The sequence below is a fragment of the Pezoporus occidentalis genome, unplaced genomic scaffold (genome assembly GCF_034315485.1).
Source record: "Pezoporus occidentalis ecotype Australia unplaced genomic scaffold, CSIRO_AGI_Poc_V1 ctg40, whole genome shotgun sequence".
Lineage (NCBI taxonomy): Eukaryota > Metazoa > Chordata > Aves > Psittaciformes > Psittacidae > Pezoporus > Pezoporus occidentalis.
In genome coordinates, this window is record NW_026915725.1 from 741,535 (window position 1) to 765,636 (window position 24,102).

General features: G+C 41.7%; 1 protein-coding gene across 15 annotated transcripts in view; it reads left to right on the forward strand.

Annotated features, from left to right (window-relative positions):
- The first annotated feature begins 208 nt into the window (after window positions 1-208).
- Window positions 209-24,102, forward strand: part of ABI1 (abl interactor 1) — a 79,932-nt gene continuing 56,038 nt past the window's right edge. For 6 of the 15 annotated variants that reach the window (XM_062633574.1, XM_062633563.1, XM_062633571.1 and 3 more), the window contains exons 1-2: window positions 230-492; window positions 23,935-24,102. In XM_062633574.1, the coding sequence (XP_062489558.1) occupies window positions 376-492; window positions 23,935-24,102 (285 nt within the window). In that variant the 5' untranslated portion in view covers window positions 230-375. Of the gene's footprint in view, window positions 493-23,934 lie in introns of all 15 variants that reach the window. The other 9 variants (XM_062633564.1, XM_062633562.1, XM_062633561.1 and 6 more) reach the window with 5 other exon arrangements.

A 24,102-nucleotide genomic window follows, 5' to 3' on the forward strand; every position in this document is an offset into this window, starting at 1 on the left:
GGTCCGACAGCTCTACAGACCCCTGTTGCCCATGGGAGTCAGGCGGGGCGGTGGGCCAAAAGAAGCGCACCTCCCCTCACGGCCGCGGGTGGCGGCCATGAGCAGCGCCAGCCCTTCGCATGCGCCCTGTGCGGCGCAGTGCTGCCTACAGCTCCCGGCTTGCTGTGCAAAGCGGGCGTGGGTTCTTCCCTTTTTTTTTTTTTTTTTTTTTACAGCTTTTTTTTTTTCCTCCCCTCGGAGGGGGGAGGATGGGTGGGGAAAGCGAGAGCTCACGAAAGCGAGGCGAGGAGGAATCCCACAATACCAGGCGGGTTGAGAGCACGGCGCTGCTGCTGTCTCTTTAATGCAAGAGGAAGCGATGCGGAGGGTTGGAAAATGGCAGAGTTGCAGATGTTGCTAGAGGAGGAAATCCCTTCTGGCAAGCGGGCTCTGCTCGAGAGCTACCAGAACCTCACTCGAGTCGCCGACTACTGCGAAAACAACTACATCCAGGTGAGGGGCTGCAGCGCAGCGCACAGGGGGCCGCCGCCGGTGAAGCGGGGAGGCTCGGCTCTCGGGTGCGGGCTGTGGGGCCGAAGCCGCCTGAGGAGCAGCGCGGCCCCCGGCTGTCCCCGCCGCGGCTTCCCGCCCCGCAGCCGCTCTCCCGGCTTTGCCTTTTCTTTCAACTTTTCCAGCCGAACGACTGAGCTTCCCTCCCTCCCCCTCTCGCTCCGGAGGGGAAGGGAGGGGGTTATTATGTCAGCCCGGCTCAGAGGGTGTGTCTCTTCTCTTTTTTTTTTTCCTTCTGCTTTTTTTCCCCCCCCATCATTTTTCTTCCCCTTCTGTAATTATTTATTATGAGTCACATCCCGGAGACCTCCACGTGCTGGGGAGGGGGGTGAGTGTGGCGTGAGGGCCGGCGAGCTTCTCCGTGTGGCCGGCTCAGAGCCGGTACCTCAGGTTTCCCCCTTGCTCCCGGGCGGCGCGGCTCCCTCAGGGGAAAGCCCGCAGGGCGGCGGTTGGTGACGGTTGCTGAGGTGGGCAGCTCCGCGCGCCCCTAGCGCCTCACGTGGAGCGCGGGTGCCAGCCGCCTCCTCCGCCGGAGCCGGGCCGGCAGCGCGGGGCCGCCATCCGCAGCGGCGCGGGGAGCGGAAGGGGCCCCGCACACGCGTGACATCACGGAGTTCAGTCCCCCGGTGGGGTGGGGGGATCCGCGGGCCCGCCGCGGCGGGCAGCTGGCAGGGGCAGGAAGCTGCCTGTCCACACGCACCGGTGGGAAAGCGTGAGGTGGTGGTGGTTCAAAATGGCAATCGGTGCCTCCCGCAGGCTCCGCGGCTCAGGAGCCCTACAGCAGGAATTTCAGGCCGGGTCTCTGGTGCTGGAAGAGGCTTCATTAGCTGTAGCGTGTCCTCACTAGTCGGTGTGGATTCTTTCCCTCCCTAGCTTGCCGTGCTTCCTGGCCTCGCTTAAGTCTGTGTTTTGTGAAGCTACTTTAAGCAGAATTTACTGTTGCTATTTTTTCAGGATTTGCAGCACATAACTCTGTGTATTTTGCCCTCCTGATGTAGACACAGTCATCCATAGATGCTCACATTCAATTTGTTTTTTTTTTTAATTAAAAAAAATGAAGGAGAAAAGCAAATAAACTGCACTCTACTTACTACCAACCTTGTAAAGTGAACTTGTTGAATCTACTACTAGACTACCTGTGATGAGTATTCAGTACAGGTTATTAAATTCTCTGGCATCCATCATTGTCGGTAAGATATCTTACCGTTTTTAGCAATGGAGCATCAAATTTGAAACCAGCTTTAATACCATGAAGTGAAATACATGTATATATTTTAAAATGAGCTGGTTGGATTGGAGGTGCTCGAAGAAGCCATATTTTCAAGGTTTGGTTTTTTCTTTTGGTGGTGGTATGTGAGGTAGTATGAGTTAATGTCTATTTACTCTTCTGAGTTGTTTGCTCCACCCAAAGAAAGCTGCTGATATAAATACTTCTGAGAGGCGAGGTTCATTTGGTTTTACTCATGGGAAATATGACAAATACATGAGCATGGTAATTGTGGCACAAGTTTTGACCTGTCTCCTGCTCCTGACTTTTTCCCTGTGTCAGAAAGTTAGAGAATCTTCAGTTACATCATTTTCTTGAGAGTTCTGAGATTTGTCTTTCTTTTCTTCAAGCAGACAAACCAAAAAACCCACCACTTCTGTTAGTTCCAATCCAGTCATTTGGGGTGGTTTTCTTTTTTTTTTTTCTTTTTTTTTTTTTAATTTAGTAGCTCATTTTCACCCCAAGTTTCAAGGTCAGCTGGATGTGGGATTGGTGCAGTCTGTTTTATCTGTGTACAGCTGTGTTTACCCCTTCTGAAAGGAAGCTGCAGTTCAAAAATTCCTAATGAGGACTTGTGCAGTAGCTTTGAAAAATGTGTACCTCTCTTGGACATGCATTGTACATTTACTCAGTAAAACTGGCAAATAATAAAATTAAATGTATACATATATGTTTAATGTGTAGTGGAGGTGGGTATTTTAATCAGCACTTTGTATGAAGCCATCTGCTCTCCAGTTGGACTACTGAGCAGATTATACTTGCAGTGCCCATGGTGGGGCCACTGCAGGATTAGGCAGTATGACATAGGGCACTGGGTTATGAGATTTGGGAGAGTGTATGTGTTGTGGGATGAGAAGGGAGGAAAGGAGAGGAAGAGATTTAACCAGCACATAATACAAAGTGTTTGTATTTAATGTAATTGAACATTTTATAAAAAAAGGCAGGCCAGAACAGACAATCTGGTCATGAAGTAAGTGTTAAAATCGTTCAGGAGTGGCTGTGCATTGCAATTTGTCCTGTAGCATGTAACTGAGCCAGTCTGGCCTCTGAGCTTGGACAGGTTTGAATTTGAAGAGTTTTCTCTCTTTCTGTGGTAAGGGCTATGTGCTCCTTAGTAGGAAGACTTAATGTGTGCTGTCACCCACTCTGTTGTGGCATTGAGGTAGAACAGGGTTGTCTGACTATTCTGAGCATTGGTGCTAACAGTCTGTAGTAACTGTAATAGCACTCGCCTGTTTATGCAGAACGCATGATGTTCTCAGTCTTATGTTTTATGTTCTTTACTCACTTAAGAGGGAAGTAATTTCCCACCCTCAGTATTGCTGTATTTGAACTATATCTGTATTTTTGATCTGAAAACATATGAATCGTCCTTTGTCTCTTTCACTTCATCTGGGAATAATTCTCATAAAATTTTAGTTGTGTGGATTTTAAGAGGATTTGTCTTAAGTATCTTTACAGGGGGTGGGTGGGGTGGGAACTCACCTGGATGAAACTTGGCTCCCTAATAGTGAATGTAGCTTTATTGACCACAAGCATCCTTTTACCGAACCATTTAGGAAAGATGACAGTGTTCAGGACTCTCAAGTTGGAAATTGCTGTTCTCAGAAAAGTGGGGAAGCAGTTTCCTGCTAAGGCAAATTCTGAGTAAATCTAAATGCCAGGGAGTAGCACAGTTTCCTCCAGACCATGTGTATTCTGGTTATCTAGAAGGTTTATCTGATAGGAAGGGAAAAGAATTCGGGAGAAGCAGAGCAAGTAAGTTTCTAAGGAAAACCTGCTGTGCTAAAAGGAGAGTGCACTGTTGTGGCTGTCTTGGGAGAGAGGGAGGTACAAAAAATGGGAAGAAGTTATGATGTTATTGGTGAGGATTTTTGCTTTGACTGCAGAGAAAAAGGCATTATAAATACATCACTGTATTTAATCTGCAAAAATTTAAAATCTGTTATGTTTCTGGTGGGCAGCTTCAGTGACAAGCAGGCAGAAAATTAGATTCCTATTTTCTTTTAGATCAGAGACTTAAAATCTGAACAGTTTTAAGAGCCAGTTTTGGACCCGGAGTATTGAACTGGAAGCGCGTTTTTTTGTCTCCTGAAGTAAGCTTTCTTAAATATACAGAAATTGCATTTTTCTTAATCTTCTCTAAATTCTTTTTTTTTTTTTTTTTTGCTTGGCACTCTTTAGAAGACTGGTATGACTGTGATCTCTTTTGATGGAGACATTTGCATGTGAATTGGTGTACCTTTATTATAATATACAGTGAGGCTAAGTGGGGGGAGGAGTAGTGAAACTGTCTTACAATGAAAATAAATAAAACTTATTTATAGATGCGATATAAATGTAAGTTCCAGTAAGTCATGCCTTCCCCAAATCCTTTTGCCTGCCGATAAAATCTGGGACTAGCTCCTTCCAGTGTGTGTGTAACTGTGAAAGGTTATCTGAAAATCCATAGCATAAAGCTGAATATACTAGTAAGGAATTTCCTTGGTGTCCTAAACAGTATGACCTTTATCAGTACCAATACAGAAATAACATATGGAGTTAAAGCACAGCTTCAGTTACGATTCTTCAGCTGAAAATAAATACTAACTTCAAGAGAAAATTTACTTTTCAGTGTCTTGGCAGAATTGAATTCTTTTCAGTTTTTAATGAATTTATTTTCAATAATTACATTATGAAGTGTTAGGATGACACAGAAACCCAGCGTCTCCTGTGTCACCAGACTGACTTCCTTCTGAACAACTTCAGTTGACTCTTGTAGCTCAGAGGCCTCTCTGTGCTATAAAAAAATTGCTTACAACTCTTGCTACTTGCTACTGTCGAAATCAAATGTTTCTTACAGTCTTGCTTATGCATAGGCAGATACCTAAGTTTTGTCAGTCTCTTCCCTTCTAGATCGCTTGGAAAGATCCATTTGTAATTTTTTAAGTCAAAATCATATATGATTTTAATATGACTCTGAGAACCTCTAAATGAATAGCTTGCAATATGTGCTATTTGTGTGAATTCCAGTGCTGATGATGTCTAGTGGGTAGATTTACCAGCTTTAGAAAATAAATTGAGTGAAAGACCTTTTAAGGAAGTGTGTGCTGTGTTGCTGAAATGTGTGTGTTTTTTGTTGTCATGTTATTTCCTTCTGTAGCTTCCAACTGGTATGTGGAAATTGAACGGTGAGTTAACAAGCTATTCTGGGTAAAACAAACCAAAGCAGGGACAGATTTCAGTCTGACTGCTGTTGCAAAAAACTTAGTTTCCTTCCCGTTGGTAGAAAAAGAAATGTGTGGGGTTGAGCAGAGTGTTATGTGCAAGAAGTTCCACAGATCCTTATGTTATCTTCCAGTATGTGTATAGGAATCCTTTCTGTTTGATAGGTTGGATGTTCTGCACTTCATATTCAGTAGATAGGAAAAAAAATAACCTTTTTTGTGTGTGCTTATTTTTCCTTAAATGTTGGTAACTGATCTGACACTTGGTTTTGTTGCTGAGTGTACAGAAAGTGGCTTAGCTTAGTTTAAGACAAAGAACTTCACTGAGAATGTCTAATTCAGGAAATGACCTGCTTTAAATGGATAAACTTCTTAAATTGTCACTAATACAAATCTTCTATGTGCCATGAGAGCTTGCATGCTTTTATTTTCATAGGTTAATTAGCTTGCATGGAGAGTAAATAAAAGTGATTTTTTTTTTTTTTTGCCTGCTTTCATTGCTAAATTTGGAGCACTTTGCAAAAAACCCAAACTAAGGTAGTTCATTTTCTGTAGCACCAAAGTATAATTAAAAATTAGCTTGAGAGCAAAGAGAGAAAATGTGGATGTATGATCCACTGTCCTCTAAGGTAAAACCCATTTCTTAAAGATTATGATTTAATCTTATAAACACTCTTTTAATGTAGTTAAAGCAAATGTTTGCCATCAGTATGAAAGGCACTGGGTGTTCTCTGTGTGTTTGGCTTTCTTTTTTTTTTCTATAATGATTTGGTTACAGGTTAGTGGGTTAGGCTTGTAGCTCTTCTGCCTTGTGTAGGTCTGTGCTGATGCTTTGTCTGTGTTTTAGAAAATACAGCTGCATGTTTAGCTTGAAAACAGCAATAAGACAATAGTGAAACTTTACTGAATCAGCAAGAGATTACCCTGCATATGCAGGAAACAGCTTCTGGAGTGTTTCATGTCTGTTTTGTGTCCAGAGGAGGTAGAGGATACAAGACCAGCTTTCCCTAATTTACAGTTTTCCATTAATTCTGGTACATTTGGTTTAAGAAGTCAGCAAGATGTCAGCTGCTCCTTCTGCTCCATTTTTCATTAGTATTTCAGCAGATGATTGTGTCAGCACTGTGCTAGCTTAATCAGGCAGAGTAAAGTGGCTTGGGATAAGCTTTTACAGGTGCATAACGATTCTTCCACAAAGGAAGCGCTGGCCACTCCTCCCATTTGCATGCACATTGTAAGGAAGAAGCGTGTAGGTTGTCTGTTGTCAGTGTACATTAAGCATGATCCTTGCTCTCTGCTATGCTTGCAGTGCCCAGCCCTGTAGGAAGGCAGGCAGACAGACATGAGTAAGGGGGGCAACTGTCTAATACTTACCTCCCTCCAGATATCTGGGAGCTTGTTGCAGTAATTGGCTCTAATGGTAAAGAGAAAATAGAAGGGCCTTGAGGAGAACTCATAGTGGATCATATTGTAATGAAGGTGCGTAGCAGTAGGAAGCATTGTACCTCTGAGGGTAGAGTTCCTGTTAGTATCTGTGCTACTGCTGATCTAAGTTTAACAACAAAAAAAAACCACTAACTCTGAAACAAAAAAACATGCAGCATCCCAGTATCTTTGTTTAGTATTGTGAACTTAGTCTTACAGAAGCATAAATGGAAGCATACAATTTGTAACTAACTTGCTGAAGGTCATATAGGGATGTGCTGTCAGATTTGGGAACAAAACCTCATTGTTTGGACTTGAGTGCTGTGCATAAGGGGTGTCCCTTCCCTCACACCCCCCTTCCAAATTGCCTCTGTTACACACAGCAGAAAGTGCATATCTGCAGGAATGCAGAGACAATGCTCAGAGAGACAGTGTAATTAATCCCTTGGGAAAACAAGCACCTGATCTCATTACCAGCGATTACTTTTTAAGAGTTTAATGTGTCTCCTCTCATAAGAACCTTGAGTTTATAATTTTTGGCTTTGCAAACTTCTGGAGTTTCAATAATGCTTCCAGTACTGCCTCTCTGCATGTTGGTGGGTCTCTGTCTTGGCAGAGGCAGTAGAAGATACCTCTCTTTCTCATTAGGGAAAGCAGTCTGTGTTTGACTATTTTAGGGACTGAAATCCTACTGAACTGCAGAGCAGTGAGGTGGCAGCTGTGAGGTATAAGTGTCAGTTCTGGTGTAGCAAGGAATCCTTGAGGGGTAAGAGTGTATCTTGCTCTCTCTGTCTGTCTTTGATCCTTTATTAATAATGTGGAGTCGAAAGGAGCATGACGTAGTTTTATTTGTTGTTGCCTGGTAGGAGATGACTTGTGGGCCCTCAGTTAATTGGTGCTCAGGCTTGTCCGTAATTACCTGAGCATTTTTGCTCCTCAGTACTTGTATTAACCAGAGCTGTGTTCCTCTGGTGCAGTCTTCCCCCGACCCAATCTGAGCACTGGTGACAGAGACTGGAGGGGTTGATCAATAGGGATCCTCCCTTCCCTATGCTCTTAAGTAAGGGAAGTAACTGCTGAATTTGTAGCAGTGGATATGGTGCTTCAGTATTGTTCCTCCCTTTTCCTGACCTTGCTGATGAGGCAGCTGCTTCAGACAGGGACATGATCTCTCCTGTGGGTAGTAGAAATCACCTTTTGCAGCTCAAAACTTGCACAGAGCTCTCTGGGTCCAGGACCAGGGTGCTGTGGAGAATAGGTCACTGAATTCCTGACCACTTGCTCTGAGCAAGATGGCATCTGCAGGTGCTGTTTCTCCTTCACCACCAGCCTGTCAGTGTGCCCTTCTGACTGTACTGGAGGGGCTCAGTCAAGTGTTTCATCAGCTTAGGGCCAGGTAGTGAAATAAAAGAACCCACTTCTAACAGGTGGGTTCTTTGAGGAATCCATTTATTGTGCAGTGAATGAAAGCAGTTATAAACTCCTCCTCTTGGTATTAGAGGGAATGTGTGTTTTGTGGGATTTTTGTGGGCCCCCTCCTCCCCCTTGTTAATTACTAGGAGTGTGGATGGCACCTTTGCTTGAGACCACACGAATAGTGTTACTCATTATTTATGCAAGCCCTTAATGCTGTTAACAGGAGCCATGCACGCTTTGCAGAGTGTAGATTTGTCACTATGATGCCGATGTTTTCGAAGAAAAGGAGGGGTGGAGAGCCCTACATGAGAATTTCAACTTGAAGCAAAACATGAGTGCAGCATTTTCAGATACAGACTGATGAATTTTACAAGTTGTATTAATACGAGATGAAATTGGTAGACAACTTGCTGGCTAAGCTGAAAAAACAAATTGGATTTACTCTGAAAAAAAAACTGTCTGCTTTCAAGGTGACTTTGTTTTTTATAAAGTTCATAAGATTCCAGATCAAATATGTTTGGTTAATAAGTGCTGGGTTTGGCAAACTGAAAAAGGCTTCACAAATCAAAGCTTCTCTTGGTTTGGGCCTCTCTTATGATAAAGTCTCTTCATAAGAGCTGCAGATGATATGTGCCATACTGCATCTTCTGCCATTGTGGAATATTCTAAAAGAAAGTAAAGGTGGTCTCTTCTGCAGTGAGATACAGCTTTCTTATGTCCCTTATATTTCTTATCCTAGGGTAGCAGGTATATTGGTGATAGTGTCATGCCTCACTCTCTAAAGACCCTGAAATAATCAATTCTGTGTACCCTTTCTACAGCCTCTGATACTGTAGTGATGAGCAGTTAACTCATGGGGAAGAGACTTCACATCACTTTCCTAATTTTAATATAACTTCAAAGACGGGAGTGAAACATGGTGCTGTTCTACTTTTGTTGAGAAAGCAGGGAGGTCTCTCAGACCTTGGGCAGAGGAGGCTTGCTAAAATGAATGTTAGTTTTGACATCCTTACAGTTGAACATAATGTTCTTACTGGGTGGCCTTAAAGTTATAAATAGTTCCAAGAAAAAAATTGTTTGTTTACTACTTGAAGCATAACAATTCTTTGATATCTTTGGGAAAGAGTTGAAGTGTAGACTCCTCTGGCAACTTTCACACGAGTGTTTCACATGATAATTTTTTTTTCTATGCTATAATTTATCAGGGAATTGTAGGGTTCTTTGGCTTTTTTTATTTTTTTCCCCAGCTAATCTTTTACCGGGTGCATATCTTCACTTTCATCCTCTGATCCCCTTGTTGTACTTTGGGGTCAGCAAATCTGCCAGCCAGTATTCATCCTGCGGCAGTCGTTGTCAGTTGAGCATCTTATTTGACTTAATTTGTAGCAGGCATACTACAAATTAATACTTGAACTGTGGTCCCCATACAATAATCCTGTGTTTTCTGGAGGCTAAGATAAGAAAATCTCTGCATAAAACAGATAAGAAGAGCAAGGAGTCCAGGCAGTTATGTCAGACTAGTGCAATAATATTTAAGTGGCTGCAGAGTGCCATGCCGTGAGTTGTCTTTTCACATTTGTGTGCCTAATAATGTGAACTATTATGTCACGAAATTTTACTAGTGACAACATTTCTCTTTCTAGGTGCTGCTTCTAGCCTGTGATCTCAAATGTGAATTTACTGATTTCTCTCTCACTGTTGAAGTCTCATAGCTTCTTGCTGCAGGCCATTCCCTAGATCTGTTGTCTCGCTCTTCTGCTGTCAAATACTGTGAACTTTGTCTTTTGCTACCATTGACACAAGATTGCTCTCATCACAGCTTCTGCCTCTGACATATGTTTCCTCTCTACCTCATTGACTGTCTCATTTCAGATCTTATCTGAAAACCTCTTCTCCCTTGCCTATTTCTTTTAATTAATCTCTTTCGGTTATTTAACTGCATATTTTACTGCCTTGCAGCTTAAATTATGCAGCTATTTCTCATGATGCTTTTCAGACAAACAGCTTCTACTAGCATAGGTTTGAATAATTTGAAACCTGCAGCTACTGAAGACATTTATATGTGCTTCTTCTTTAGGTTGTCTTTATTGGCACAGAGTTAAGGTTAAGGTCTTGGCTGTGAAGTAATCTGTAACCACCTGAAGAAGCCATGATGAGCAGGATACAGAGGAAACAAAGAGGAGCTGGAGGGATGTCGTGTGCAGTAGGACTGATGTGATTCTATTTGCTAATAAAACTCTTAGGAGGCCTTTCCTCTATAAGAAATCTATCTTGTTCAGGAAGCTGGTCCTTTTGTTACTCTGACACCATGGAGTAGAAAGAGCTCAAAATCTCTCTGCTCCGAGGACTTTGGATCTCTTATCAGTGAGGGAAAGATGGATGTGTCAGGGGAATGGTGTTTTGTTAACCTACATTAGTAGGTGTGTATCCACAAACCAAAGCTGGACCTGATCCTGAAGGGTTTTTATAAAATACGATTATAGCATTCAGAGTTCCTGCTGTGAGGCTTTGTGGATGGTGGCTTGGATGATGCTTCAGTCAAGGTCCAGAGAGTATCAGACTAAACAAATAGAGGTGTGATGGATCAGTGCACTTATGTTGACAAGGTCCTTGGAGACCGGGCTGGAAATTGGTCAGGTTCTGATTTGCTGGCTGGCTTGCAGGATTTCTAAATCTCTGGGAGGAGCTATTGTGATGCGAAGTTCTGGCTTTAGCTGCCTTAGATAAAATGTGCTGTCTGGTTTGAAAGTGCTTGGCTCTACAAGGGCTCTCTTCAAATACCGTGGGTGTGTTTCCTGCTGCAGCATACCGTATGTTCTCCCAGCACTGAAATGATCTGGTTGCTGCAGTAGTCCTGAGATTTGTCTGGGAGCATTGCAAGTACGAGTTGTCTTAAATGGCAGCAGATTTTGTATCTCATATCTAGGGTGTCCTTAGCTTTGAATGGTGAAGAAAATCGTTGTTGCCATAGATGTAATTGGTTTCATACAGTGTTGCTTGCTTTGTAAGAAGTGTCATTTCTAGATGTGTGTTTCATTCCTCTTTAGCAGTCTGTCCTTTAAAACAGTGGAGAAAGGTAACAGTCAGTGGAAAGCCTTCTAGCACGCGTTCCCTCTTTGGAAACCTGCTGTACATGAATAAGAACTGTAAAATCAGCTCCTGTCAGTACTCTGCAATGAATGTTGAACGTTCAGGGACCGAGGGAGGTATTTGTTGTAACTATGAGAGAGACTCACTTACTGGGGCAGGAAGCCAAGTATGCAGGGTTAAGGTACCTGTGGGCTGCTGCTCCTCTGCTGAAGGGAGAAAAGTTGGGTTTGGTCCTGAATGTGGAATGTGTGTGGGATTTGAGTTTGGGATTCCTTGGGCATGGAAAGTGCTTAAAAGTTGACAGAGAATAGTCTGTGTTGAATAACTTTGTCTTGCTGACAGAAAATGGGAATAGTTTGAATGGTGATAGAAAGCAAGTTGAGGGTCTTGAGCCTTTTTCTGGTAGGAGTAAAAGCACAGGAGGAATGGGGGAGTATATAACCTTCCTTCACTATGTGTCTCTCTTCAGCCACTCTCTCTTGCTAGCTGTGATGTGGTAGAAGGGCAACATGAAAAGCAAATACTGCTACCATTTGCTTCTTACCTACAGCAGACAGCTAGAGAGGTAGCTGTACTCTTTCCCCAGGTTGCCTCAAGGGGTTACTGCAGCAGCGCTGGGAGTGGGGGAGTATGAACTGAAGCAGGTACTTACTAGCTATATAACATCCCACGAGGCTTGCGGGAGTGAATGTGTGCAGTACTGAGTCATGCTTGTCAGTCGCAGAAAGCAGGAGGCTTTTTCAAATTGGCCTTGGAGGGGAAGAGGTGTTTAATGGAGCAGTTGTGAAGGGGTTATGCAAATAGAGAACATAAATAATGAGCAAAAGGTACTCATTTAAGCTTTTTGCCTCCTCAGAAAATGACTAAATGCAAACTTAACCACTTGCAAAAGTAAAGGAAAGCACATCATCATTAGGTATAATGGGTGCAAAAAATGTGGCCATTCATGATGGTAAGAAAATTCTCCTTTTGTGACTAGGAAAATGAATTTCTGTTGTTGTTGAGCAGAAAACAATTTTTTTTTTCTTTTTTCACCTCCCCAGTTTCTGTTAAAAAATAACAAGGGCATCTAAAAGCAGTTCCTCTTGTAAGAAGTAGTTAGGAAGGGAGGTGGTAAAAAGACCAGTCTCCAGTTTTGCTTTGGACATAACTTCAGTGTTTAGGCTGGTTTTGCATAAAAATCCTTTTCTATCTGCCCATTCATGTAGGATTCCAGTTACATATAAATACTGTCTATTCTTTGGTAAAAGTGAGAGCATGTTGTTAGGGTATAAGTTTTTTCTACTGATACGGCCACTTGCTGTTTTAAATTGCAGAGTTTTGAACAGAGTTTAGGAAATGTAATTGTTCCAGTTCTGGGCTTGCTTGCATCTGCTCACATCATAGTTGGAATCTTATCTCTGGTAGCTAAGTCTTGCCAGCAGACTTTAATTGGCATATAATTGGCTTGGATGGTTTCTTCTGCCTCTCTTGCAGTGTAGAGAGGCCATCCAAGCTTTGAAATAGTGGGATGTGCCAGATATGCTGTCCTACATGCTGCCCTGCAGTTATGCATGTACTCCCTTGGCCTGGCCTGTGTTTTAACTAAGTGGGTGGGGGCAGGTGCTCACTTTTTCTGGGGCACACAGATGAGGTAGATGGCAGTGTGGGTATGGGTGGGTCTGCAATTGTGACTGGTGAGTTCCTGTTGTGAAAGGGCTGTTTCTCTGAACTCAGCTTCTCTGTGGCTATAGTTAAGGCCACCCGTCTGTCAAGCTGATTACAGACAAGATAGTAGCAAGGTGTTCTGGTGGCCCTACTACAAGTGCTGAAATAGAATAGTTCAGGGATTGTTTTACTACCGGGGGTAGGGGTGGGTGGGTGATGGGGAGTGATGTGGTGTGGCTATTCTCACACATCTCATTGTGAGCACTATGTAGCTCTGCACCTCCTGCATCTGCCAGAAGTTGCCCTTCTCTGCATTCTGTGTGAAAGGGAAGCAGTCTTTAAAATCATGTGAAGGAGCCGCATAAAAACACAGTGGAACTTCAACATGGATTAGAAAACTTTGCTGTAATTGTTTCTGCTAGAGGCATTGCAGCTGTATGTCTAGGAAAGGTTACTCACTTCAACTGCTGTGGTTACTAACACCACAGCAACTGTTTCTCCAAGATCTTTGTTTAAAAAAACAAAACAAAGGAAAGAGCTCACTCCTGAATTTAACACTCTATTTTCTATTGAAGAACTTGCTTTCTGTCTTCTACTGGTTTCTGTAGGTTGTTTTATGTATTGCTGGATTTGGAGGTTACCATAGTTATTTACATTTTGTTACCTGATCTCCTGACCATGGTTATTTTGGGGAAAGAAACAATGGTATATTATTGACTGTCTTTTTTAGTTCCTTCTCTTGAGCCATCTGTTTTGTTCTGTTGTGTGTTTGTTTTTTAGAAGAGCTAAATTCCTACTTGCTGCAATTGAAATAATCCAGTATTCAAATAAGTTTATGTTTTGGAATATTGTTGCTAACAATAGGCTCAAATTTTAACATAGTAAAAAATAGTCAGAAAGAAACTGAATGCAGTGTGCTTACAACCCTTATCAGCCAAAAATTGAGTAGTTGGGTCCAGGAATACATAAAAGTCTAAGTAATATTAGCAGCTGTTTATGTGATCAAATAGAAACAGAAACTAGGTTGATTTTTGTCTTTTGTTTTTTGTTTTTTTTTTTTTCCCCCACTTCCATGCAGTTTCTTATAAAAACAATCAGTCCTTGTATTGCACTTCATTACTTTATTACCATGAGATCGCTGTATAGCCTGTGTGCTATGTGAGAGTATGCCTTCTGCTGAGAGGCAAGCTACTATAAAACTGTAGGGACTTACTGGTTTCTGGTATAAGCATGTTGTGCAGTGTTGAGATCTGTGCAAGCCCTTGGATGGTTTCCTACTGGAGGGAGTATATTGATCTTCAAGACATGAAATAGTCATTAGTGTAGTGCTGCGGAGTATGAGAAGAGAATTTGACCCTGTAATGGACACTGTTTTCTTCTTTGCTTTAAAAATACCATGATGTTTGGGAACTGCCTGAAAGGTAAAATCTGGGCAGTAGCTGTGTGTTGAAAGTGACTTTCTTAAGCATGAGAACTCTTCCTGAATTAGGAACACTTGTAGTCCAGGCACTTGCTGGATGTCAGAAGGCCTGTTTAACTCTTGGCTCTACGTTCTAGTGCCTTAAGGTTTCCTGGAGCTGAGCAGGCCTGCTAAATGCTTTCCTTCCCTGCTCCCCTGCTGCAACATCTGTGGCATCTCTGTGTAGAAACCTGTTGTGGGGCATAGTGTAGCTTTGAGCCTGCATGCTTCTGGACCAACCCTTTTGCAGATGCTGATGCTCAGTATGTAGCTGTCTTGCTAACAGCACCTGAGGTAACCCTGTTCTATGCGTGCAGAACACTGTTGACATACAGCCTGTGGTACCAGGACATGCTGAGATGACATTGTAATTTCATCTTTTATTCTACATCTTATTGTCTTAACCTTGCTTACTTAATGTTGGCTGGTCTGATTCTGGGCCTGTGTAGAGAGAGGATCTGAAGGTAGTGTTGGAAGCTGACCTATAGCAGGTCATTGAATTTTAGCATGTTGCTTGTCTTAAGGGATAGATTTATTGTAGTATTCTGGACTTACTCCTTCAGTTAGATTTGTCAAAACTGAGATAAGAAACTTCTGACTGTGTGAGCACTCACCAGTTCTTGAGAGTAAACTGAAGAGATAAATAAAATCCATAGAAGGAACCATTGTTATTGATACTATGAAAAAGGGCTTTTTCACACGCTATGAGCTGAAGATCATTGTCCCAAAACAGGTTGTTCTGAGCTATCTTGATAGAGGCTTCCATGGCATGATAATCTACCTAGCTCTGATTTTTCACTCCAGTGAGGTTCTGTGTGGCTGCCACTCTATTACAAGGAGGATATTAAGGTATCTAATAAGTGCTAAAGTGTCTCTTTCCCGTTCCCATAAAAAAATTCAGTGAAAAATAAGTCTGACTTATCAGTGAGCATGTCCTTGCTAGATGAGCTGAAATTTGTGGTGGCTGCTGGCACTTAAGAAAATAAATGGAAAGCCATTTTAATTTCAAGCCCCATTACAAGCAGAAAACAAAAGATCAATATTTGAGAGACAGTGTATAAAAAACAAATGGAACATAAATTCTCTAATTCCCTGTTATCTCTGTCTAGTGTGCTGAAATAATCATATGCTCCAAAGCCTTGGGTAGCTTTCTTGGTGTGGAAGAAGGAAGACTGCTATGGAAGTGCCAAGGGCTTCTTTTCCTGGCTGACGGTCGAAGGGTGTTGGTGGTCTGTATTTGGAACTCTGGCTGATGTCTGTGATGTCAGAGCCTCCTTTATGTGAGCTCTGAAGAAATCTGTGTGTTTTGTGTCATTGGCACTGCAAGGAAGTTAAAAGTCTAATTTTGAAACAACTGTATGTGCTAACACTGTGCAGTGCTTTACAGGTATTGAAGATACAGTTTCTGTTGTAGAGCTTCTGTTGTCTAGATCATGTAAAACATGGAAAATAAGACTCGGACCAAATTTTTTAAGCTTGCTGCATATGCGGTCTTGAAGTCTTGCTAGTTTGGTGTACAAGGGTTGTGTGACAATGACATGTGGTATGTCTGCTTCTGTCACTTCAATGTGGCATGCTATTTTGGTTGTATACACAGACTATAATAACTGACATTAACAATATATTTTGCCCACAGACATGTTTACTGTGACATCTATTGGATTTGACAGGAGAACTGAAAACTGTTTTTAATGATCTTTTTATATATATTGATTGTTTTTTAATAATAAGAGTGGTTTACTCTAGAGCCAACATGAACACTGCTGCATTGGGCAGAAAAATGCTGCTAACAGCAGCTGACACATATCTTCCTAGTCTCCATTTGTCAGAGTCGGCATTGCTTTGTAAATCACGCTCCTATTAGATAGATTCATTTCTTGCTATAATGTTCACAGTCTGGATTAAAACAGAATTCCAAATTGATTTTTTTTTTTTTAAGTTATTTACTGTTGGGAGGAGAGGAAGTGGTTTTGTAGGCTTCTTCTGCTCTCCTTTACAGACATTAAAATATGCATCAGTGTTGTGAATGCTACACCTTGTGGGCTTGTGTTAAAGTAAAAATGTAGGAGGGTAAGGTAGTTACTGGAAGCTTAATCTCAAAGACATGGTTCTCTGCCATGTGCGTATAGGTCAAAATGGGATCTGATGATAAACTGTATCAATATATCTGAGAAAGTTGAATGCTTCTTTTAGAAACCTGAATGTACATAGTCATCTTGCATTTTTTTGTTATCAAGACTGATGTACTTTTACCACTGGGGGCTGGGCATGTGTCTGTATGTGTGTATATGTAAAGTATATGCATTTCCCTTGGACTCTCCTTTGGAGTGAACTGCTCTGCTTAAGAAACTTTATTCCCTCTGCTTTCCCCAAGAGATAATGATTAGAAAATTTGAGTCTTCTTTCTACAGTTAATCAACAGAATGAAGAGCATCTCTCAAGTAAAAGAAAATCTGCAAGGACACACAGGAGGTTGGCTAAATTGGTCTCAGCCCATAGAAATGCTAATTTTCAAGGCTATTCAGGACTGGTCAGGGGAATATTATTGACGGAAATAAAGGATTTGCTTCTGGCTGATTGTCTAGCATGTACAGGATTTGGGGGAAGGGCCTTGTCTGAAACACAGCTTGTGAATTACAGACGGTGCTTGTTACACCCTCCTATGTTAGTTTGTTAAACTACAATAACTTGGTATGTGTCTTGAACCTTGTGATAAAATAGCTGGCTAGTTGTCCTGGGTTCAGCAGTAGCAGTCATTTTTCCCCTTCTTGGTAGCTGGTGATGTTTTGGTTTGGCCAAGGACTTTGTGAGCCTCATGCTCTGCCAGGGAGGAGGGGAAGCCGGGAGGAAGCAGAGACAGGACACCTGACCCAAACTGACCAAAGAGGTGTTCCATACCACAGCACGTCATGCCCAGGATGTAACTGGGAGGGAGCCGGAAGGGCTGGGAGACGGCAGGGTTGGAGGAGGTATCAGTCGGAGCTTGGTCGGGCTATGAGTTATCGGTCGGCTGGTGGTGAGATGATGTATTCTCTTCCCTTGTTATTTCCTTTATCATTATTATCATTGGTGGTAGCAGTAGTGATCTGTGTTATACCTTAGTTACTAAACTGTTCTTATCTCAACCCGTGGGAGTTGCATTCTTTTCGATTCTCCTCTCCGTCCCTCCGAGAGCAGGGGGAGGGCAAGAAAAGGGGGGGAAGTGAGTGAACGAATTACCTGACTGGGTTTAAACCACGACACTAGTCAATGATTTTTATCAAGATAGTGTTCCTAAAAAGAAACAGACTGAAATCTTGCTTGTGGACTGTGGTATGGTTGTTGCTGTGGTGGTGAGCACCTTCTTGTTTGGTGCCTTGAATGAGTGCCAGCTTTATTGTGCAATGTCTTTACCTGGGAAGAAGAGGTTTCAGGTTTGACCAGTTCCTCTGCATTTGGTAGAGCTGAGTTACTGTGTCTTATCTTGGAGGAACTTGGACAGACATAGTATTATTTCATACTAGTGGGCTTTTTTGTTGTCGATGTTGGAAGGAAGTTCACTGAAGTTGAATTGTACATGACTGTGCTTATTGAGGATTTCTGCCTCAGTAGATGGGGAGAATTAGTGTTTACCAAATGGACTTCATCATCCTGACTTTAAGCCTGGGGTTACTGTAGTGAGGGGGATCTTGGGTTTTAGAACTGTTCTGAATGGTTAGACATCTTTTTGTGCCTTCCCTGTCTTTATTTGTACTCCTGGAACAACCAGTTATTTAAGTGGTCGAGAGCTTTGATGCTTCTGTTTGATGCCACTTCTCACTATGTTTAGAGAGGTGTGTTTGATAGTCTGTTCTATTTCTTATTTTCATTGTCAGTGGAGGATTGACTTCCAGTTCCTTGGGGAGAAGGCCTTGGACAGGAGGTGGGCATGTTCAGTGACTGCAATGTGTTGCTATTAATAGCTTGCAAACTATTGGGTAGTTAAAATCTTGACACCCCCCCCCCCCCCCCCCCCAATTCAGGAATGGTAGAGAAGTACAACAAAATGAGAAGTTACAGCAAATCACCTCAGTAAAACACTTGAACATTTTCCTACTGCACATATTGTAGTACTGGTCGTGGTGATGCAGAATTTTAGTTGAGATCTGCCTGTGAGCTGGAACATGTGGGCTTTTGGCTTTAGTTCCCCTCTGTATGGAGGCTGAGTTTGCTCTGTCATTTTATCAGGCTATGCATGTACTAAATCCCTTCCTGTTCCTTGTCCCCACGTAAATACTTTCATTTTAAATTTCCCACAGTTGTTCTTACTGATGATATGAACAATACAAATGGCAGAGCAGGTGATTCCAGTAGCAGGAGTACTAATGGTGCCTGATCTGGGACTGATTATGTTGAAGAAAGACAGTCAATGAAGTCTGCTGGTGACTGTCTGAAGGCTTATCTGTCGTGCTATGGGAGGGTGTGTCTTGTGCTAGTATATTGGGCAAAGGTTGAGATTAAACTTTCTCAGGGTGCTTTACTTCAGTTTCCACTGGGAGGACTAAAGTGCTGATCAGTGAGGAACACTGTAATTTGTAGGTAGGTAAGACCAGGCCTAGTATAGCTCTCTGGATATTGGGAAACAGTGCATCATCCCCTTGAAGCAGGTGCTACTCTAATGCATTGCAGAGAGGATTTCCTCAATTAGATTGCTGTATTGCCTGAGCACACTAAGACTGTTCTAGGAGACAGCTGACACATCTGATTGATATGCTGTCCTTACCTGGATGGCATACACATTGTAAGCAATATATACATATGATATATATCCCTTAAGGGTATATCTGTGATATATATACCCTGAATGCTCCCTGCTGAGCACTTGCTAGTAATAACTGCAGACTGTATAAATCTCCTTGAACGGCTTTCAGGTAGGTAGTTGGCTCCTGAAATTTCTTCAGAATGTAGAAACTTGTGGCACTTGCTGCTGTGACTTGCCAGTTTGACTTTCTTCTCTCATTTATTACTGATATTCTGATATAATAACTATGAATAACAGCCAAAAAAATCTACCATAGTGCAGTGTGTTTACAAAGTCTTAACATGCTTCAAGAGCTGTGATTAAGGGGAAACCTGTATCCATGGGCTGTACTGCTATTTCAGTTATTTGCAACTATCTGTTGATTTACAGTTCTTGATGCTCGCTAGGTAAATGTTATCTTGTGTGTATGGCACATTTAAACCTTTGAAACACATTGCTGCAGCTTGGTTGTGGAATACTTGTTCTAAGCTGGACATACATTGTGAATAGTTTAGAAATGCTCAAGCCTTTTGCTGTTAGCAGTCAGAAGTAACAAATAAAACCTTATGAGTTATTAAAAGCCTTATGTGATCAGTGAAGCAGCAACTTCAAACTCATAGATGCATCCAGGAGATGCTTTAGAGAGCTTTGAGTGTGCCTGTTCTGAGTGGGGAAGTCACTTTGCAGAAATAGATTCCTTTCTCCTTGGAGCATCCCCAGCTCGTTCTCAGGGAGGCTAAATACTGATACCTAGGAGTCTCCAAGCCACAGCCTGGATATACGTCTTTGCCATTCTATAAAAATATTTTGAATTTGCTTGAAAAATGAGGTGCTGTGGTTAGTAACTTTTTTTAGTAAATTTCATTCCCGAGTTTGTTGGGACTATATCTCTGAACTAGAATGGCAACACCTTAGTGAAGGAAGAGAACTTTGAAACCTTGACTGTAGTGTCTGTCTTACCAGGAAGTACACATTCTGTAAATGTCAAAGATGGATAAATGACAGCATGAACAAAAGAAGATAAAAATGGGTGTATTGATGATTTTAGCATAGTTGCATTCTGTGAATGCTGATACACAACAGAGATTGCTGAATTCATGTGGCGACTGGTTGCAGTACTCCTCATTTGCTTCCTACTCGATGAACGGTGGAAGTATTTTTTTTTTAGAAAAGACAAGCTGCAAACTTAATTATCTTGTGCTTACTTGTGAAGCAAACACAAATGTAGTGCACTGTTGAATTCATTAAATGCACATGAATGATAGCAGCAAAGGCATATAAAACTGAATGTAAAGCTGCTCCTGTAGCTTGATTGCTGAGAGTGATCTAGCCCTTGAACAGAATGCCAAGCATCTAAACAAGTACGGGGCACTGAATAATTAACAGCTCTGTTTAGCTTAGTGATTATTGGTCTGCTTTAGGGCAGCACTCTCTTAGTAGTTTATCCTGGATGAATTTTTATGTTCTTGAGTTTGCAGATATTCCAGCAGCTGAGAATGCAAAATGTGGAGCAACACATGCTGCATACTGAGGAGGCAAATTAATTTCTTTCTGCTGTGAGTTTTGGGAAGAAGCTTGCACATGTAGTTGTGTACTGCATGAACTAGAAGATAGTGGGAATTAGCTGAGAGAGAGAAAGCTGGATGGTTTGCACACTGCGCAGACACTGATGTGGGGATGTGTCTATGTGCGTGGTAGTTTCGAGGTGGGAAATAAAAATTGACTATGTGACTTGTGCTAAGTGAAGGACAAGTTCCTCATTATTTGAACTTTATCTGCCACTGAACTGAGGAATGAATACATAAGCTCCTACTCATTTTTTACTGTGGCAATTGCTTAGATGCAGAATCAGTTTTAACTTGGCTATAGTAGGTATGTGAACTTCTTAGGGAAGCTTTATGATACACATTTGCATTTCACAAAAATATATAGTATGCAGTGTGGAATGCCATGCAGTTTTAACTGTCTGTATATCTGCTTGGATTGTAGGAGAGGTTTTCCTGGTATGTTTTTTTTTTTCCTTTTTTTTTGTATTAAACCTGGTTATGTGAAAGCTCACACAGCAATTTTGCCATAGTAAAATGACTGTTAAGGGTGATCTGGGAATATAGGTTAAGGGTGAACTAGGGGTATAGGTGGGAGCTTACTTTAAGAGAGGAAACTTCAAAAGCAGTTATGTTCTGCATATATAGGTTATTCACTCTGCTACTAAAGGACACTCAAACTTTCATTTTATCAAGGACAACTGGACAAACAACAATATCTTACAAACTTTTAATATGAGATTCTAAAGTAACTATTAGGAAAACAAGTCATTTGACAGCCTTTGTATTGTATTGTCTGTGAATAGTTAACTAGTGCAGATGTATTATACTTTACTATCTGAAGGCCGGCGAAGTATCTGAAAGCATGACAACATGTGCATTATCTTTTACACTGCTTTTAGTCTTTGCCTAAAGAAGTAGATGAAAGAAAACAGTTGAGGAACACTGGAAATTTCAGCTCCCCCCTGTTGCTGCCATATAGCTCTTGGCTTCTCCCTCTCCATTTCCCCTTTTGCTGGCTGTGAACCCTGTAGCTTATATCTTGCGGATGCCAGCAGTTCTAATTAAAAAATGCAGAAGATTGTATGTCAAGTCAGTTCTAATCCAAACTGTTAAACTGCAAACTGAAACTGCCTGAATTATCTGCAAAGCTTGAAAATATTTCTACTGTAATTCTGCTAGGCCATGGAGTATGTTCCACATCACAACGATGAGCATGTAATCCTGCTGCCAAGCAAGTCATTTGAGGAAATACCTAAAATGTTGGATGCCTAAGCAAATGAGGGCAAGGCATTTGATCAAAAAATCATTAGATATGAAAAGAAACTCTTTATACACTGAAGTTTTCTCATGTGACAGCACTTGGTAACGGAGTGCTGTGGATCGGTAACCTGTTAGTGTTCAGCCTAGCATTATTTAGTTGAAATTTTGTGGTAAGAAAGCCACGTGGGTAAAGGCTACAGATCTACATGAGTGTATATAAAGTTAGAATTGTGTTGACTGCCACCTTATTGGCTGTATCTGTTTCATTAAACTTTTTATTTTAGATATCACTGTACCTGCTACCTGTATTTTCATCATTGTCCAGGGCAGTGGAAGTTGTTTCTTTAGGCTGTGGCTCAGTAGGACAGTGTGTTTAAAGGTACTACTAGTGATGGTTTGAAGTTTAAAATGCCTCTTGGGAAAGACAGGGTGCTTCGGGAAACTTGCTTCCTGAGCCTTTAATAGTTGTTTTACAGATCCTTTACCCCCAAAGTTTGTTTTCTAGAGAAGCTATGCGACTTTTACTAATGTTTTCTGACAGCTAGAAATGTCAATAAGTAGAAATGCCAAGACGCTTTAGGTGAAAGGTAATTTTGTTTGTATTTGGGAATACTAAAAAATGGAGTTTTGTGTAGTGTGGCCTTAGTACACACAGTAGGTGGTTTATCTTTTGGCAGCAGATTGCACTGAATCGTTCTTTCTGCTTCACATTGTAGAAGGCATCTGAATCCATTTGAAGGATGGCATTAACCAAGTGTTTTAGTAAGTGTCAAAACACTGCTAGGAATGTTAATCATTATGAACAAATTTACTGGATTGGGAGGGAATTCACCCTCGTTTTAAAAAATGTTTAAAAGTACCCTAGGATAGCTTGTGATACAGTATTTAGGTCACACTGCAACTTTGTAATGTGTATGAACACCTTGCCTTCTGGTTTGCTCCTTGAAGAGAGACAAGAAGGATTCTTTATTAGCTGTTACACCTTTTCATACTTTAATTTAGGGACAGATTTAACACCTGTGGATGTTAAACTAAAATATTGATGTGAAGACATGAGAGGCAGGACTTAAGAATGAATGAGTGCATGGAAACTGGAAAACACAGGGCTTGGTTGAATGCAAACAATTTCTTTTGTTTCCTGCTTAGTATTTTAACTGTTGTGTACACTGTGTGTTGTTATTCAAAGAAATCGATAAAAATAGAAGTCTATTTGGAAGGGGCTATTAATATTAACCTGTCCTTTTGGTTGTTGAGATCAACTGACTAGTCTACAAATAAATGAGGAAGAAACTATGCTAACGCCGAGTCACTGTACCGCACATCTTTCTGTATGCGGTGCACCTTTCTTACAAAGGGAAAAGAGAGTTCTGGATAGCTGTAGTTTACAAGTTGGGTAACAGATGAAGTACATGGCCTCCACTGCCAGCTCCCAAGCTGTGATACAGGGACCACCTCAGAGCGGGGGGGTGTGTGCATTTTTCAGGTAGGGGTGGTGTTGGTTCACCCCATGCTGCCAGTGAGAAAGATTTAGTTGTGCTGTGTGATTCAAGTCATGTAAGCAGTTGCTGATGTTGGACAGTAACCTGCCCCCTGACTTAGGGAATAGTGCCTCAGGGAATAGTACTCAGCACAGACCTTACCTTAGCAAGGGGTTGATCCTTTTCTTATATTTTTGCCCTTTGGGAGGAAGCTGTACTCTTTCCTTACACCTCAAAATACGTGTCTTATCAGTCAATGATGAACTCTGTCAGCTGTCAAGGAAAGCTTAAGCTTTTGTGTGAGGAGGGATAATTTCACAAATACTCCTGTATGCAGCAGCCCTCTCTGTGTGCCATCCTGATGCTCTGCTTACCCTGCTTCTGAATTGTGGCCAGCAGTAATAGCCAGCATAGCTGGAGGGCTGGCTTTGTAGGTAGCATGTGCAGTAGGGGACATCCAACTGTGGGAAAATATTTGTCTGTCTTTAGCTGGCTTTGGCTGTGTGACTTCGTAAGAGATGGCAGAAGCTGCATTTCAGCCTTCCTGGGGAATTGGAGGCTTTTCGGGAAATGAAGGATTAGATGGGCTTTAGAAACGCAACTCCCAACAAATCATGATAGTGTTGTTTTTCCTCCTGAATGAATTGTTTCTTGGTATGTAATTTTGTTAAATTCTTTATCTGCCCCTTATTATTGAGAATTTTTAAAATGCAGATGCAGATAGAGTACTTTGATTGCACAGTCAGATCTTCTTGATTACAGATTCTTCTAAATATAGGTTGTATTTTTTGTTCCTGGCCTTATGTAATTGTCTTGTTCTTTTCTTTACAGGCTCCAGATAAAAGGAAAGCATTAGAAGAGACCAAAGCCTACACAACTCAGTCTTTAGCCAGTGTTGCTTATCAGATCAATGCACTGGCCAACAATGTATTACAACTGCTGGACATCCAAGCATCCCAGCTACGGAGGATGGAGTCCTCCATCAACCATATCTCCCAG